General features: G+C 36.8%; 1 protein-coding gene across 2 annotated transcripts; it reads left to right on the forward strand.

The window, feature by feature from the left end:
- The first annotated feature begins 214 nt into the window (after positions 1-214).
- LOC127782247 (probable LRR receptor-like serine/threonine-protein kinase At1g56140) lies at positions 215-7,625 on the forward strand. 2 transcript variants are annotated; one of them, XM_052309362.1, is made up of 24 exons: positions 215-468; positions 1,690-1,879; positions 2,129-2,200; positions 2,447-2,515; positions 2,616-2,687; positions 2,893-2,964; positions 3,075-3,146; positions 3,229-3,300; positions 3,569-3,640; positions 3,728-3,799; positions 3,905-3,979; positions 4,088-4,159; positions 4,259-4,324; positions 4,398-4,463; positions 4,569-4,613; positions 4,697-4,761; positions 4,859-5,238; positions 5,329-5,527; positions 5,606-5,764; positions 5,846-5,964; positions 6,094-6,304; positions 6,412-6,643; positions 6,725-6,875; positions 6,970-7,625. In XM_052309362.1, the coding sequence occupies exons 1-24, from the start codon at positions 324-326 to the stop codon at positions 7,327-7,329; spliced, it is 3,108 nt and encodes a 1,035-aa protein (XP_052165322.1). In that variant the 5' UTR covers positions 215-323; the 3' UTR covers positions 7,330-7,625. The 2 variants fall into 2 exon arrangements, with proteins under 2 accessions (XP_052165322.1, XP_052165323.1); XM_052309363.1 differs by lacking the exon at positions 215-468 and adding an exon at positions 1,040-1,153.
- The last annotated feature ends 8,657 nt before the right edge of the window (positions 7,626-16,282 follow it).

Below are 16,282 nucleotides of genomic sequence, written 5' to 3' on the forward strand. Positions count from 1 at the left end.
GTACATTTTAGAGTCCAGTGCAACAGTAGTAGCCACAACGATGGGTTGCAAGGAGCCGATTGATATAACCCACAGAAGGTCGCCTCTTGGAAAAAAAATATCGGACGACCCCGTCGTCGTCCTTCCCGATCGATATGTATATGATGATGATGATGGATGTGATCGATCACTAAATTAAACCCAGAAACACACGCTGATAAAAGTACATTAATTTGTACATATATACCTGTCACAAGAATCGATTTTTAGGCAGCAGAGAGACAGACAGACAGACAGACAGAGTGATCAGAGCGAGCTAGCGAGACACAGAGAGAGACAAAGAGATGATGAGGAGACGCAGCAGCAGCAGCAGCGGCCATGGTGGTGGTCATCAGCTCATCCTGTGGCTGGTGATCGCGTGCTCATGGGTTGCAGTAGCTCGAGTTCAGGCTCAGAAGCCGGCAGGAGCAACAACTGATCCAGTCGAAGGTATGTATGTATTTTATATTTTATCAGTTGATTACATGCATTCACAGATTACGGAGACACCGCTGCTCTTTTCTGCTGGAGAGATGTTCTTGGAGAAAAGACATAGATTTTCATGGTTGCATACATGCATGTTTCCTCTCGTCTTTCCATTTTCTTTGAGACTTCGGAGTTCAGAGAGACATGGCTTATGAGTTATGACTTATTACTACTACATGCTTGATGATGCTTCCTTGTTTGTAGTAGCATCTAGCATGGGTACAGCTGATGCAACTTGCAACAGATTACAGTTGAAACTGTAATATTTAGGGATCTCTAATTCTTGGAGGTTCAGAGATGGGCCTGGATCTTCTTTCCTTTTCCTTGCGACTTTAGAGAGACATGAAACTTACTACATGTTTGATGAGTTGATGTGTAGCATTTAGCATGGATATAATTGATGCAACTTGCAAATTGCAACAGCTTAGAGACAAATTAGCAGTTAGCAGTGAGAGTTAATCCTCGGATTCCTCGGATATTATTAATTCGTTCCTTTCTTGGCCGTTTACTGTTTTTTTTTTTTTAAATTGAAGAGAAGACCAAAGGTCAGAACACCCACGTTTTTGTGATGAACAGTAAAAGAAAAAGTTCAGAGCAAGAATTCCATCATTACGGCGATGAACAGCATCAGACATCTTCTGTTTTCCAAGTTCAGTGATCAAGTTCAAGTTTGATACACCATCCAAATCTTTGCTTCTTCCTGCTGTTTCTGTTTTGTTGACTAATGGAGGAGAGGAGTTCTGTTTGGTGTGGTTGGTGACCGTTAAAAAGTCAATTTTTTCTCTCTTTCTGACGTTGTTTTCTCGCCTCTGTTTTTTTGCTAGTTTTCTCTTCACACATACTTCCTTCCTTTCAAATTAAAGTCTTTTTACTTTTTTCTACACAAACTTGTTTGGTCAAATTTACAGAAAAAAATAGAAACATTAAAAATTGACCTTTTTCGTAGATAAACTTGTTTGATCAAATTTACAGAAAAAATAGAAACATTAAAAATAATAAATTAGTTTCATTAAATCTAAGATAGAATATATTTCGATAATAAGTTTTTCTTGTGTTAAAAAACTAATATGTTTTATTTATAAATTTAGTTAAAGTTGTAAAAAAAATCAAAACGACTTATAATATAAAACGGAGAGAATAAAAGGTAAAAAAATTGATTGGATTCGTGTGCAAATGTCAACGCAGTGGCGGCGCTGAACACGATTCTGGGGCGATGGGGAACGAAGCCGCCCAAGACGTGGAACATCACCGGCGGCGACCCCTGCACCGGCACCGCCGTCGACGACACCGACATCGACAACAACCCCATCGTCAACCCCGGCATCAAGTGCGACTGCACATTCAACAACAACACCGTCTGCCGCATCGTCAAGCTGTACGTATCCTCCCCTGAACTCAAACCTCTCGTCTCAGCTGCAGGCAAGGTGTTCGACGCATTGCCTGACTGAAAGAGAGAGGCCATGCGATCCTCCAAAATTAGGATGCTGGTGGTTGCAGGAATGCTCTGGGATCAAGTGATGATGAATTGAATTTGGATAACTATCACCTAATTCATTTAGCAAAGCATATATAGTTTTTTTTTTTACTTGTCATCAGAGGAATTTTACTGATGATGTTTATGCAGGAGGGTGTACGCGCTGAATGTTGTCGGTCAGATACCTGCAGAGCTGGAGAAACTCACCCATCTAGCTAACTTGTATGGTGCCTAACTCTTTATCCCTCTGTCTTGATGATGGAACACATGTCTGTCTTAACATTTGATGATCAAACACAATCTGTTGAACGATTTTTCTGCAATAAATAGATACTATTCAATCCCATGCTTTGAATATTCAATTGTCACTTACCAGGCAAAACAGAGATAAATAGATATCAGAAATCAGGTATACAATTCTTTGTTGTACTCTGTCTAACTTGCTTGGCGATTCTTATGTTGTTTCAGAAACCTCATGCAAAATTACTTGACTGGTCCTGTTCCATCATTCTTTGGAAAATTTCCCATGCAGTACTTGTAAGAGTTAAATTCCAAGTTATATATTTTTATACCATCCAATATCTGCTGGTGCTTTCTCTTAACCATATTTCTTTCTTTCTTATTTTATTTTTAAAAGGAGCTTAGCAATCAATCCATTATCTGGACCACTTCCAAAGGAATTTGGGAACCTCACGAACCTCATCTCATTGTAATATATCCCTTCCACAATTTCTCAATGAGAAAATTCTAAAAGAATTCATATGTTACTTAATCATTTCAGTTTAATTTTCCTTTCCAAGTGTGTTTAATATGCTGAAACCCAAATAACGAAATCTCAAAAGTGGTGGATATCATGGATCAACACTATTGCAGACAAATAAGTTATGTTACTCAACTATTTCCTTTTGTTTCAGAGGCATCAGCCTGAACAATTTTACTGGTAACCTTCCTGAAGAATTGGGCAACTTGACCAAACTCGAGCAAATGTAAATCTCCCCCTCCCCCCTTTAATTAACCACCAGAACGCTACTTCCGAAAGAACTGACAAGCAAGATCTAGATTGTTGAACATGCTAATTACTGTGTTTCAATAACAGGTATATTGATAGTTCTGGCTTCTCTGGTCCATTCCCTTCGACAATTTCAAAACTTAAGAAGCTGAAGATTCTGTACATTCAAGAACCGAGCCACAGTTATTATGTTTATTATGTTTTCATATGCTCAATGCTATATATGTTGTTGTGCTTGCAGGTGGATATCAGATAATGATTTCACAGGGAAAATACCTGATTTTATTGGGAGCTTGACTAACTTGGAGGATTTGTAAGATTTTTGTCAACCTCTTAACGTAATCATTTATTATATCCTATCAAGGAGATGAATAGAAATCTTGCAACATAACTTTTCTGTATGTATTCTTTTCATTTGAATTAAGAGGACAACATTATTCATTTTTTAGTCCTCACCTTCGACATAAATGCTACGTTATGAATAAATTTGCATTTTCTTTATCTATTCATGCAATATGTTGAAATGTATATCTTAAGGTGGACTTTACATCTTCCTAATTTCTTAAAGCATGAACTTGTAGGAGGTTGCAAGGAAATTCTTTTCAAGGTCCGATCCCAGCAAGTTTTTCTAAGTTAACCAAGTTGACAAGCTTGTAAGTATTTTGTTCTTTGGCCACATTTGTCCCTTGACTGTTGGGAAGGCCAAACTTGTTTTAATAGTGCTAAATACACATATGCAGACGGATCGGTGATATTGTAAATGGGAGCTCTTCATTGGCCTTTATTAGCAACCTGACGTCCTTAAATGTCTTGTATGTGACCTGCTTTTAAGTTCTAACGATAAATATTATTGTTTTTTTTCATTGCAAAGTACTATCCGAGTAGTATTTTCTGAGACAACATATTCTTTGTTTCAGAATATTGAGGAACTGCAAGATATCTGATAATCTTGGAGCAGTAAATTTTACTAAGCTTTCTGGATTAACCTTGCTGTAGGTTTTGTCTTTGTGGCATACTGACTGTTTATGTTATTAGTTATTGTTTCTCATGGTTTCATGTGAAGTGTTTACTCAAGTAATATTGCTAAACATATGGCACAGGGACTTGAGTTTTAACAATATCACGGGCGAAGTTCCTCAGTCCATCCTTAATCTGAACAACCTTCGATATTTGTAAGGAATTCTTTTATGGAGATTATTTCTTTTCTGTTATAGAAATACATCTTAAGCTAATGCCCATGTCTCATCGTCTTGAATGGTAACTCAATTCAGGTTTCTTGGGAACAATAGCCTTACAGGAAGCCTGCCAGATGTGAAGAGCTCCTCACTAAACAATTTGTATGCTAAAATGATTTTCAGCATTGCAATGATATATTCATTTCATACGTTGGTAATCCTAGGCTTTTTGCAGAGATTTTTCGTACAACCAACTCATGGGAAACTTTCCTTCATGGGCTACCAGTAACAATTTACAACTGTAAGTTAAAGTTCTGAAATTTCAGACGAATATATATTGATTTAGACACTCCCTACATTATGTGAAATTGTTGCCTAACAAGTTAGACGTATTCTTTTGTACAAGGAATTTTGTGGCAAACAAATTTAATATTCGAAGCAACAACAATAGGTACCTATAACATATTTGCAAATATTTATTTTTGACGACACCTTCCTCATAATTTTTATTTCTTGTTTCTGTTATACGCACAGTATTCTACCTTCAGGACTAAACTGCCTACAGCAAGACACTCCTTGTTTCCTCGGTTCTCCGGAATGTATATTTTTTCACTCTTCATCGATTTTAGCATTTAAAAAAAGATCTCAGGATTTTCAATAAAAGGTTATAATTTTGTTCACCTTAACTGCATGCAGACTATTCCTTTGCAGTAGACTCTGGCAGTAATAGATCCGTGAGAGGTTCAGATAATAATGTGTACGAAGCTGATGCTACAAGTCTCGGAGCTGCATCATACTATGTTACGGGGCAAACACAATGGGGTATCAGCAATGTAGGAAAATTCAATGAGGCCCCAAATGGAAGTTACCTAATGTATAGCTCGCAACAGTTTCAAAATACGTTGGATTCAGAATTGTTCCAGACTGCCAGAATGTCACCATCGTCCCTGAGATACTATGGCCTAGGGCTTGAGAATGGAAATTACACTGTTCTTCTTCAATTTGCAGAGTTTGCTTATCCAGACACAAAGACTTGGCAAAGCATCGGAAGGAGAGTTTTTGACATATATGTCCAGGTACATATTGAGCGCATAGTACAATAATTCGATTACTTATTTTGTACCCTTTATTAACATATTTGTTTGTCCAACTTGGCATCTGCATAGGGTGATCTGAAAGAAAAGAACTTTGATGTAAGGAAAACAGCTGGTGGGAAATCTTTTATTGCAGTTAACAAAAGATACAACGCAACTGTGTCAAAAAACTTCCTTGAGATACATCTGTTCTGGGCTGGCAAGGGCACTTGTTGCGTTCCTACTCAAGGTTACTATGGACCAATGATCTCTGCACTAAGTATCACTCCAAGTAAGCTCAGTAACTGAATTAGTTAACTTGAAGAATGAATTATAGTTTTTTTTCTGATTACTGAAACATGTTTTCCAGATTTTACTCCTACTGTGAGAAATGGAGTTCCAAAAAAGAAAAGTAAAGCTGGTGTAATTGCTGGCATAGTGATTGGCGCATCAGTTTTAGGATCAGCAGCCTTACTTGGAATCTTTGTTTTGATAAAGAAGAGAAGAAAAGCGGCAAGGCAGCAAGAAGGTATCATTTAAGTGCAGCTCTTTAGGTGCCAAAATTTTCAAATGAGTTATTCTTTCCCATGTGTTGTGAAAAAAAATGCAGAACTATACAACCTGGTTGGAAGGCCTAATATCTTCAGTAGTGCAGAATTGAAATTAGCTACAGACAATTTCAGTTCTCAAAACGTGATTGGAGAAGGCGGATATGGGCCAGTATATAAGGTTAGAGGTTCCCACAAGTCGTCAATCAATCTGAGGATTTACCTTATTGTGTACTAACTACAATTGTTTTGCAACTCAACTGGTGTATAATCAAAATATGTATGTAACTCAGGGATCTTTCTTTGACAGGGTAAGCTGCCTGATGGAAGAATTATAGCTGTCAAACAACTTTCTCAATCATCTCATCAGGGGAAAAGTGAATTCGTGACAGAAGTTGCAACAATTTCAGCCGTGCAGCACAGGAACCTTGTGAAATTGTATGGCTGTTGCATTGACAGCAGCACACCCTTGTTAGTTTATGAGTACCTCGAAAACGGAAGCCTAGACCGAGCACTATTTGGTAAGTTCAGTTGTGCGACCTTCTTCCTTTCATGCACTGTCAAGAACTTTTCTTCTCTACATTATACCATCATCTCAATTCTCAAGGCCTTATTTCTCCATGTTCAGGACACAGTAGCTTGAACCTAGATTGGCCAACACGCTTCGAGATCATTTTAGGTATTGCAAGAGGCATAACTTATCTTCATGAGGAGTCCAGCATTCGGATTGTGCATAGGGATATCAAAGCTAGCAACGTCTTGCTTGACACTGATCTGAGCCCCAAAATCTCCGATTTTGGACTTGCCAAGCTCTATGATGAGAAGAAGACCCATATTAGCACGAAAATCGCTGGCACATTGTATGCACATTTCACCCTTTCTTTTCTTATGAGTTTAACTTTGAAGTCTAAGCTAATTTTATCTTGTCTGACCTTTTGAAGCGGCTATTTGGCACCCGAGTATGCAATGAGAGGCCATCTGACTGAAAAGGCTGATGTTTTCGCATTTGGAGTTGTTGCTCTAGAAACAGTTGCTGGCCGATCAAACACCGACAATTCCCTTGATAATGACAAGATCTATCTCTTTGAATGGGTAAGTTGATCAATGGTCTTTGCATCCAAGAAAATACATTGGCTGATTCTATTTCTCACAATCAACACATTGTCCATATGTTAATTTATACTAGGCTTGGGGGCTATATGAAAGAGAGCAAGGAATCAAAATCGTAGACCCAAAACTCGATGAGTTTGACAGTGAGGAAGCCTTCAGAGTCATCTATGCCGCACTCTTGTGCACTCAAGGGTCACCACACCAGCGACCACCAATGTCTAGGGTCCTGGCAATTCTTACTGGAGACATTGAGATGACTGAGATGGTGACGAAGCCGAGCTACATCACTGAGTGGCAACTCAGAGGAGGGAACACCAGCTATGTAAGCAGCAACTACAGCTCTGGATCTACTACTGGTGAATTTAGAGAGCAGAGGGAGACTTCCCCACTCACCCCTTCTCCAACGATAACCGGAGTCACATATGATGGAAGGTGAATGTAAATATGTTCAAATCGCTTCTGGTTTTAGCTTCAAGTGATATTTTTGGACATTGTCGAGTTGCAACAAATATATGGATTTTTTGTTCTGAATATTTTCCATACTCATAACCAAGTCATCCTGGAAATTTGTATATGCCAGTTGTATTTGCATGAGTGCTTTTAAATTCATTTAGTTTTGATTTTTTTTTTTGAGAAATGACTGACGAATTTGTTGGCTACAGCACACTTCTGTAATCACAGATGCTTGGCACTGCATAAATTAATTAAAATGAATGGCAAATGAATCAAGTGACAGTTATAAGGTTGTATGGACCTCAGTCCTACGAGGGGCAATGGCTTTCTTGCAGCAAAGATCTTCAGTCTATGGCAAAAGAGGGATCACTGCTTCTGAAGAAAGTTGTGTAATACTTCAAAATTTCTGATGTGGAGTATCTATACTCCATACTCCTAAAATATTCTAATGGTGATGGTGGTGAATCTGCTACCACCCACCACCACTAGTCCACTACCATGTGGGTCCCTCAAACAGTCTCACAACCCTAAGCCATCAAACAATGAAAATTTATTTTACGATGCAAATAATTTTATTTTAATTTTTTAGGCTTTACAATGTACGGTTGGATCCTTTTTAATTCCCGTTGCAACGTACGGGCATTAAGTGAGTTGATATAAATATTAATTAGTTAATCCTTTATCGATCTTTCTGAATAGTGTGTGAGAAATCCAATTTTGCCGGAGTAATTAAACATATGTGGTAAAAGTTACATGTTCCAGAATAGTTTCCAAAGAATGTTGATAAATCCTAACGGATGGCAGAATCAATTTTTTACAAGCTATGTATAACTATATTTCCAATATTTTTTTACAAACATATTATTAGAACAAATCGATACTACATATATGTGCATTGACACTGAAAAAAAAAGCACAAACAGAGTAACTGATCAACAAGCCCGGATGCATGTGTATCCATGGCGAAACATAGCTAATATATATAAGAATTTTGCAAGGTGCGATAATTAATTCCAGTTACGCGGCCAAACAAAGTCATATGTTACCACCATCATGTAACGGTGGGCCATTAAAGAAGCCAATGCCAAGCTCGTCCCGTTGCCGTTGAGGACGGGTGGCTACTGATGTCGTGCCGCATCGCTGTTGAGGAAGCCAAGGCCGACCGGGCCACCTTTGAGTAAGCTGAGGAGGCTGTCGTCGAGGACGAGCGTGAGAGGCCACCATCGAGGATGAGAGTAAGAGGCAACCGTTGTCGAGGATGAGAGCCCCATCACTACTCGTGACGAGATAGGGGAGAGAGATAAGGGAAAGAGAGAGAGAGAGAGGGAGAGATGAGATAAGATTGGAGTGTGTTGTGGAGAAATGAATGGGTTGGTGGTGTCTAGTGAGCAAGTAAAGATGAGAGAGAAGGGTTCGGTGGGACCTTCCTAGATGAAGCGTTGGGGATATGGGGCTCACGTCAGATGGATGATACAAAGCATTTTTGCGAGACATGCAATTATAGGAAATATACTAAGAAAATATTGACCAAAAGTCATTAAAGGAGATACTATAAGGATTTAAAATTATGTTTCAAAGTTTGGACTTCCTACTGAATATCTTCAAAGATATATAGATACGAGAGACTGTTATGAATATTTTGTCACCAATGATCTCAAATAAAAGAAATTTTAACTACAAAGTTATAGACCCATCGAGCTCTATAATTTTGATACAAAGCATGTCTCCATCCGAGGCCGTTCAAAAACTCAAAAATTTTGTTTTTCTAAAACAAAAGATTTGAGAGCTTGTAGTGAATATTTAGGCCCCTTTGTCATATCTAACTTAATGAAAAATTTACGATTTCTCTTAAGTAGTATTACTCCTGTTTCCTAGGGGTTCCTTGAGAGAATTGTCCTTAAGATTTTTGGACAACCCCTGTAAAAATTACATAAATTTTAAGGCGGTATGGAGGGTCCTTAAAAAAATGCCTTTAAAAACATGCATGATTTCACATACAATTTTCTTAAGTACCAATAAATTTCTATAGGTTTTCACAGTCAGTTAGAAATTTAGGCTGTCACTGAAAAGGAAAGAGTAGGATTGTGAAAACCTTTTTTTAATTAGTGTGCTTAACCTAATTGTGGGAAACTATTTTAATCCCTGTTTGTCTAAAAACCATTCAAATAGATAAAAAAGTTCTTAAAAAATTGACAATATTCATGCAACATATATATCACTCCGTAAAATCTTAGGTCCAAATTAAACTCAATTTACAAATTATGATATAAAAAACAAATTCCTTAAATAGTAGTGGTACTATTAATTGGTATTTGTCTTTTTTTTGTCAATGCGTAGGTTGAATTTGAAAATGATTTTGTTGGAATTAATACTAGATATCACTATACTCTATGTTGTCAGGTTACATGAGACAATAGGGGTGTAGACAAGTGTGGGGCAGCTAGGATTTAATTAAGCCCTAGTCTTAGACCCAACATCCCTGTTGTCCAAATTTTGGTGTTAACACCTATTAAAATCTATCAAAATGTTAACTCTTAAGAGATAAAATAATTTGTTAAGAATACATCATCAAGCCCTAAGCTGAAAGTGATAATATCTTGGCTCCATCATTGCAAGGGAGCGTATCCATCGAAAGATTAGAATCCATTTCCCCTAATTGCTCATTAAATACTTCCTCCATGTTCGTTGGCTTGAAGAAGTTTCCTTTGAAATATATGCATATCTGCTCAACTGACTAACAACCTCATCTTTTCACTGTACATATGCTTATCAGTCAAAATTTGGATTTTCAACGTTGATTTTGAAAAAATTTTCTATTGTAGTTTATTTTTTAGCATTTGCTTTTAGATCGTTGAGAATACGTATATAAAAGTTTTATTCACAAATTTTTTTATTTACAAATATGCTATTTCGCATTTTCCTCATATCAGCCAATGGGGCTGTAAACTAATTAATCCATCCTTTCAGTACTTATTGCTGCGATTACAGCTCTGTCTCTTTCTCAAAGTATGACAGTAAATGCATGCATCTGGCCGGCCTGGGGTCAAGTCGTCGATCGGCTTAATTCAACTTGTAGTAGCTCATGTCTCATTGATTGACCAAGCATTTGCTAAAAAAAGAAACGCGAATATTACGAAATAATCTAATATTAAATAATTAGAAGGGGTGAAGCTTTAAACCCAGATCGTCTAGCACACCACCTTGTGAGGCTAGTCGGAAGACGTACCCTAGGCGTTTCTCAACCAAGCATTTGCTCACTGCTCATGATGCTTACATGAAGCCTAGCAACACCCTTCCATTTCAACAAAGAGTGTCGGTAGCTGCAGTATATATGTACGCGTGCACATGGCTAACTTGTGTGTGTCTCATGGTAGTACGAGGTAGCTATGTTGTGGATGCAGCTTCTGCGTGCTAGCTAGCTAGGTCAAGCTTAACAATCGGCCGGCTATATACGTGCTAGTATTAATTCAGTGGTCATGGCTAGCTAGTGGCATATTCGCGTCAATGCTGTCTGTCGACGGGGATACCCGTATGCCGGATAGTATATAGGTATTGGGGTTTGTTGGTACGAGGATCTATATACATGATGCGACATCAAGCAAATTAGCAAAATTTTGAATCGAATGTTTTGATTACTTATAAAAATATAAATCTATTGTTAGATTTGAATTTTGCTGCTAAGAACCGGTAGTAAGTTACTGACAAGCGAAGAAAGAAGGGATAGCGTAATAATCCATCAAGCCCAGATGTATCATCCCTAGGCAAAATACAGAGAGCCTCCTTCCAACCAGTCCGAATACGCGGCCAAACATATATAGCGCCATACACCTAATGAACAGTACTCCAATATACTTCTAGAATATAAGAATTTTTAGTGTTGGATACGTTTATTAAGAAAATAAATAGAATTAAATGGAGAAAAAAATATGATTGGATAAGAAGTGAAAGTATGTGAGAAAATTGAATGGTGGAGAGTTGTAATTCATTAGGAAAGAGAATGTCGACAAAAAAGTTGTTATATTTTGAGATAAATTTTAAAGTCTAAAATTTATTATATTTTCAAACTGAGAGAACTTTGATACACGCGTGCATTCTACAACTATGGGTCAAGTCGTCCATCCGATTCAACTAGGTCAAGTCATTGTCCCAGTGTGCAGGGCCCGCCCGCCGGTCCGATCATGCTTACATGCACTATATATCTCAATTTCAAAATGTACTCCCTCCATTTTAAAATATATGACGTTGTTAACTCTTCACGTAATACATGTTTGATTATTTATTTTATTAAAATAATTATATAAATATCAATTTTTTGTCACTAAAACATCAAATAAAATATAATTTTAACTTATACTTTTACATATTTATATTAATTTTTAATAAGATGAATGATCAAACGTTATGAGAAAAATCAACGGCGTCATACATTTTGAAAAGAGATAGTACAATGTTATTGACTTTTACATTCGAACATTTGTTTTATTTAAAAACTATTTACGCATCATTTATTTTGTTTGGATTTGTTTTATTATTAAAGATATTTTAACCTTGACTAATATTTTTAATAGCTGTACTAAAATGTAAATAAAACACCAATATCTAAAAGTACAAATGCATCATGCATTATTTATAAACAGAGAGAGTACTAGCTAGCAGCCTAGCAAAACCATTCCATTTCAACAGAGTGGCCGCAGTACACGTACGTATATATTACATTCTACATCGATCGCTGGGGAGCTATTGGTTTCTGCTACATATATGTTACTCCCTTAGTCCCATATTAATTATCGTTCCGGGTTATTTAACATAGGCTAAGGTTTTAGAAAAAAATATTATAGTACCTTTTATTATGTGATGTATAGTTCAATGTGGAATTAATGATGGCTGAGTGTACACAGAGAAGTGAAATTTTGAATTATAAGTGATTGATGGGACAAGTAATACTTCTTTATGATCAATTATTTCAACATAAAGTTTGAATTAACGTAAAGAAACAATTAATTTGGAATAGAGATAGTACTCCAGCTTAATTAACAACTGGCCTGCCACTTGGTGGTACTAATTAATTTCAAAATGGATCGTTTGTGTACGTGATCATGAACTGCCAACTAAAAGGAGATCTGAAAACTATATGAAAATCAATTGGTTTTAATACATGAAAGCTATATGAAAGCGCTGGAGACTGGTTTACGAAAACCGAGTGGTTTATCTGGTTTTTATACAAGATGATTAAAAGTACATTTTGCCTCATTATCTAAAAAGAAAGTACATTTTTCCTTGTACAGTAATTTCGAGTACCAAATACGACCTTTACACGTAATTTCTGATAAACTTTTATTGCTGCGTATAAATTCTGATAAAATTTTAATATATATACGAACCAACGACTAATATGTATAAATAATATTCATACATACTCATTGCATCGACAAATACATACAATCTTTAGAGCAGATGAGTACGATCAAAAAATAAAAAAAATCCTAAATCAGACATAAATTAAAAGATAAATTAAGATTTGATACGTTAAAATAATATCAGTACATTTTTTTTTATGAAAATGCACTCATATAATTAATATTTCCAATACATTTAGAAATATATTTGTAAAAAATATTAGTAGCTATTGATAAAAATATGTGCATTTTGACAGGTGAAAAAGCACGGGCAGAGTAATATCTATATATATTTACTACGTGACACCCCGTGGTAATTTACTGTGAAATTTATGGATGAATATATGTTAAATATTATAGAAATGATAAAATTTGAAACATTGCGAAAATGATGTGAGAAAAATGATTTGACATACTTATATATTAAGCTCTACGTACATTGCATAAGATTTAAAATGCTCTAAAATAGTACGGACTAATTATTAATGAATGATGATATGTAAAGCTGATCGATTTACATGTTAGCCATTAGCTTCTAATATTTGTTAGTGTTTACCAATCATATAGAAAGTATAGTTATGCTATGCAAAACACAGCCAGAGAGAGCCTCTCCCTGCAACTAACCACTCCCATTACGCGGCCAAACATAGCCGTACGCCGTATGTAGTGTCGCTTTGTTAATTAATTTGATAGCATGACACATGCATGCACACCTCGCGTCAACCCTCAGGTCGTCGATGGGAGTACTAGCTAGCTCAAGTGTCGTAGTACCAGCGTGCAGTGCCCCCATGATGGTAACATGCTAATTACCTTTATGTTTAACATACTCCATTCATCTAAAAAAATAACCTAACTAAAATTAATGTGACTGACATCCTATTACCATGAATCTGGATAACTAAGAATCTATCCATATTCATTATATAAGTCACGTCCAATCATAAGTTTGTTTATTTGGATGGAGGGTGTAGTTGGGAAAACGACGGGCGTGGACGAGCTCCTCCCGGCCCCGACCTAGCTAGATAGATTATCGGCCTGGCCACATCGATGTCCCGAGTATGGATGAAATTATGCAAGGTTTGCAATGCTGATCGAAAACTATATGAAATTTTATTGGTTTTCATGAAAACGTTGGACACCGGTTTCTGAATCTGAGCAGTTTTACCTGGCTTTTATACAGAACTGATCAAAAATCATATGTCAACTTTTTGCTAGTTTTTGGAAAACCTACAGGGACCGGTTTGTACTTCAAAATTTAAAATGGTATTGTAAAAATCTGAATTTAAGTGGCCACACGAAACAGCTTTGCGCCCTCTGTAACGCCATCTTCGAGGACTGCAACAACCTGCAGTTCACCAATGTGCCTACACCAATATAGGGTTTGGTCTTTGCTTCGGGACTGGATTAGGGTGGACTTCCGTCTCCGGGCCATGGCGACTGGCTGCTCGCAGATTGGTGGCAGCAGGAGCGTCGCCATTTTCGGACAAGCTACAAGATGGCGTTCGATTCACTCTTCTTGATGGTGTGTTGGCTCCTCTGAAAAGAGCGAAACAGAAGAGTGTTTGAACACAGGTTCAAAAGGCCGGAGCAGCTGGTCAGTGATGCGAACGAAGAAATCTCTATTTGGAGGTCCGTCGAAATTTTTCAATCCTGAGAGGAGTACCTTTACCTTTGTTTTTCTTGTCTTTCGTTTACATGTTTTGAGAGTGTTGAGCCACTCTCAACTCGGCAGATTAATGTTATAGGACCATACTCATGTAAAAAGCTTCTATAAATCTTAATGAAATTTGGTCCATCTTTTTCCTTCTGCTGACCCGGGAAAAAAAATCATGCGGGATCAGTAATTGAGGACAGAGAAAACCCCTGTCTTTCATGCAGACATGCCGTATACATATTATGTTTGATTAGCCCTAGGTTTTACTTTAATGTTTACCCAATTAAATATCATCGGTTGTACTACAGAAGTATTGGTAAATATTTTACTAGTATATATGGACACAATGCATGGATCGGATGCGAGGGAGGGTATACCTTCGTGACAACAGGGAACTGATTAGTTAACAGTAGTTTAACTCCTCTGATCAGTTGCAGGAATGCAGTAGCTAAGCTATAGTATGATAGCAGTGCCAGTAGGTGCGGTGGCAGTCATGCCAATTGGGCAATTTGGTACTAAATGGATTCCATTAATTTCTTCAAAAATAAATGTAGTCTTTTCACAAAGTTATTGGTGTCAACGTATTTTAATGACAAGTGCTTATTCATATTTCCGGCACATGCATGTGGCACCATCGTACTAGTATATATTTTCAATTGATTCTTTGGATCAGGTCATGTCCAAAGGTCACGTTGCCTCTTTTTTGATTTTCCGACATTATTGGAACTAATCTTTCGTCGTGGTACACAAAACCACCAATATCTTAGTTAGATTAGTACTAGTTCTAAAAGTCTAAGTCTTTAGAAATATTTTTAGTCTCGGTTGGTGTTAGCAACCGGTACTAAAAGTACATCTTTAGTATCGGTTGGTAACACCAGCCGATACTAATGCTTGATGATCTTTAGCTCTAGTTAGTAAGACTAATCCGAACTAAAATTTAATTTTTAGTACTGGTTGGTAACAGTAACCTAGACTAAAGATATTTTAAAAGTATCTCAAAAGGAGTTGATTTCTAATGTGTCGAGATGATTTCTAATCTCTTGCCTACCATTTGTTCACAAAACGAAGAGTTTCAAAGGACTCTTATCCCTTTAATACACCTTGCCTATATACCCACCTAGCAATACTACTATAGTGTTAACGAGAAACTCATTGCTCTTTACTTCTTATTACTAAATTTTGGATGGCTAGAAATCAAGTCCTTTTGACAGAGAGTATGAATTATTGTTCTTTCGTTTATAAGGGACTTGATCGCTGTCCACCCACCCCACGTCAACTGTCATGCATGGGAAAAAAAAAGAAATAAAGAAAACACTAAGACAGATTATTTCTTCGTAGTCATTTAAAGTAGTGCCCCCATTCGAAACTAAATACTACCTCCCTTCCATAATAAGCTCATTTTTCACACATCCACACATACCAATAATAAAGCAAAATAACATCCTCCAACTTACCGAATCCTAATGTAATTGTTCCCACTTTATCTATTACAATGTATTTGTCCACTTCTTTTACAAAGTCCAATGCAATGATAACTCAAAATGAACTTACTTAGGACAAACAAGAAAATCAAAGATAAATTTATTTTCAGACCAAAGAAATAGTTCATTAAAAAAAACTATTTGTTCCCCGTGAACAACTTATAGGATAGCATTCACTACTACAAAACATCACATAGAGACCTGTCTTATCGGTTTGCCTAAAACCATATCACCTATGAAGCTTTTTCCATCTTTTACCTATAACCACTCATTTATACCGGTTTGTAATAAAAACCGACACCAATATTCCCCCAAGTTATAGGTGCGAGTTCTTATAATAAATTAGCATCTATAAGTGCAATGTCATAGGTATAGGTTTTTTTTATCATAAACCGACATATATAT

The sequence above is a fragment of the Oryza glaberrima genome, chromosome 8 (genome assembly GCF_000147395.1).
Source record: "Oryza glaberrima chromosome 8, OglaRS2, whole genome shotgun sequence".
Classification (NCBI taxonomy): domain Eukaryota; kingdom Viridiplantae; phylum Streptophyta; class Magnoliopsida; order Poales; family Poaceae; genus Oryza; species Oryza glaberrima.

Excerpts from the sequence above, each read along its gene's own strand:
- LOC127782247 (XM_052309362.1), top strand. The coding sequence starts at position 324 with ATGATGAGGAGACGCAGCAGCAGCAGCAGCGGCCATGGTGGTGGTCAT. Across the intron at positions 2,965-3,074 it reads TTGACCAAACTCGAGCAAAT|GTATATTGATAGTTCTGGCT; the intron begins GTAAATCTCCCC and ends TTTCAATAACAG. Across the intron at positions 6,644-6,724 it reads ACGAAAATCGCTGGCACATT|CGGCTATTTGGCACCCGAGT; the intron begins GTATGCACATTT and ends GACCTTTTGAAG.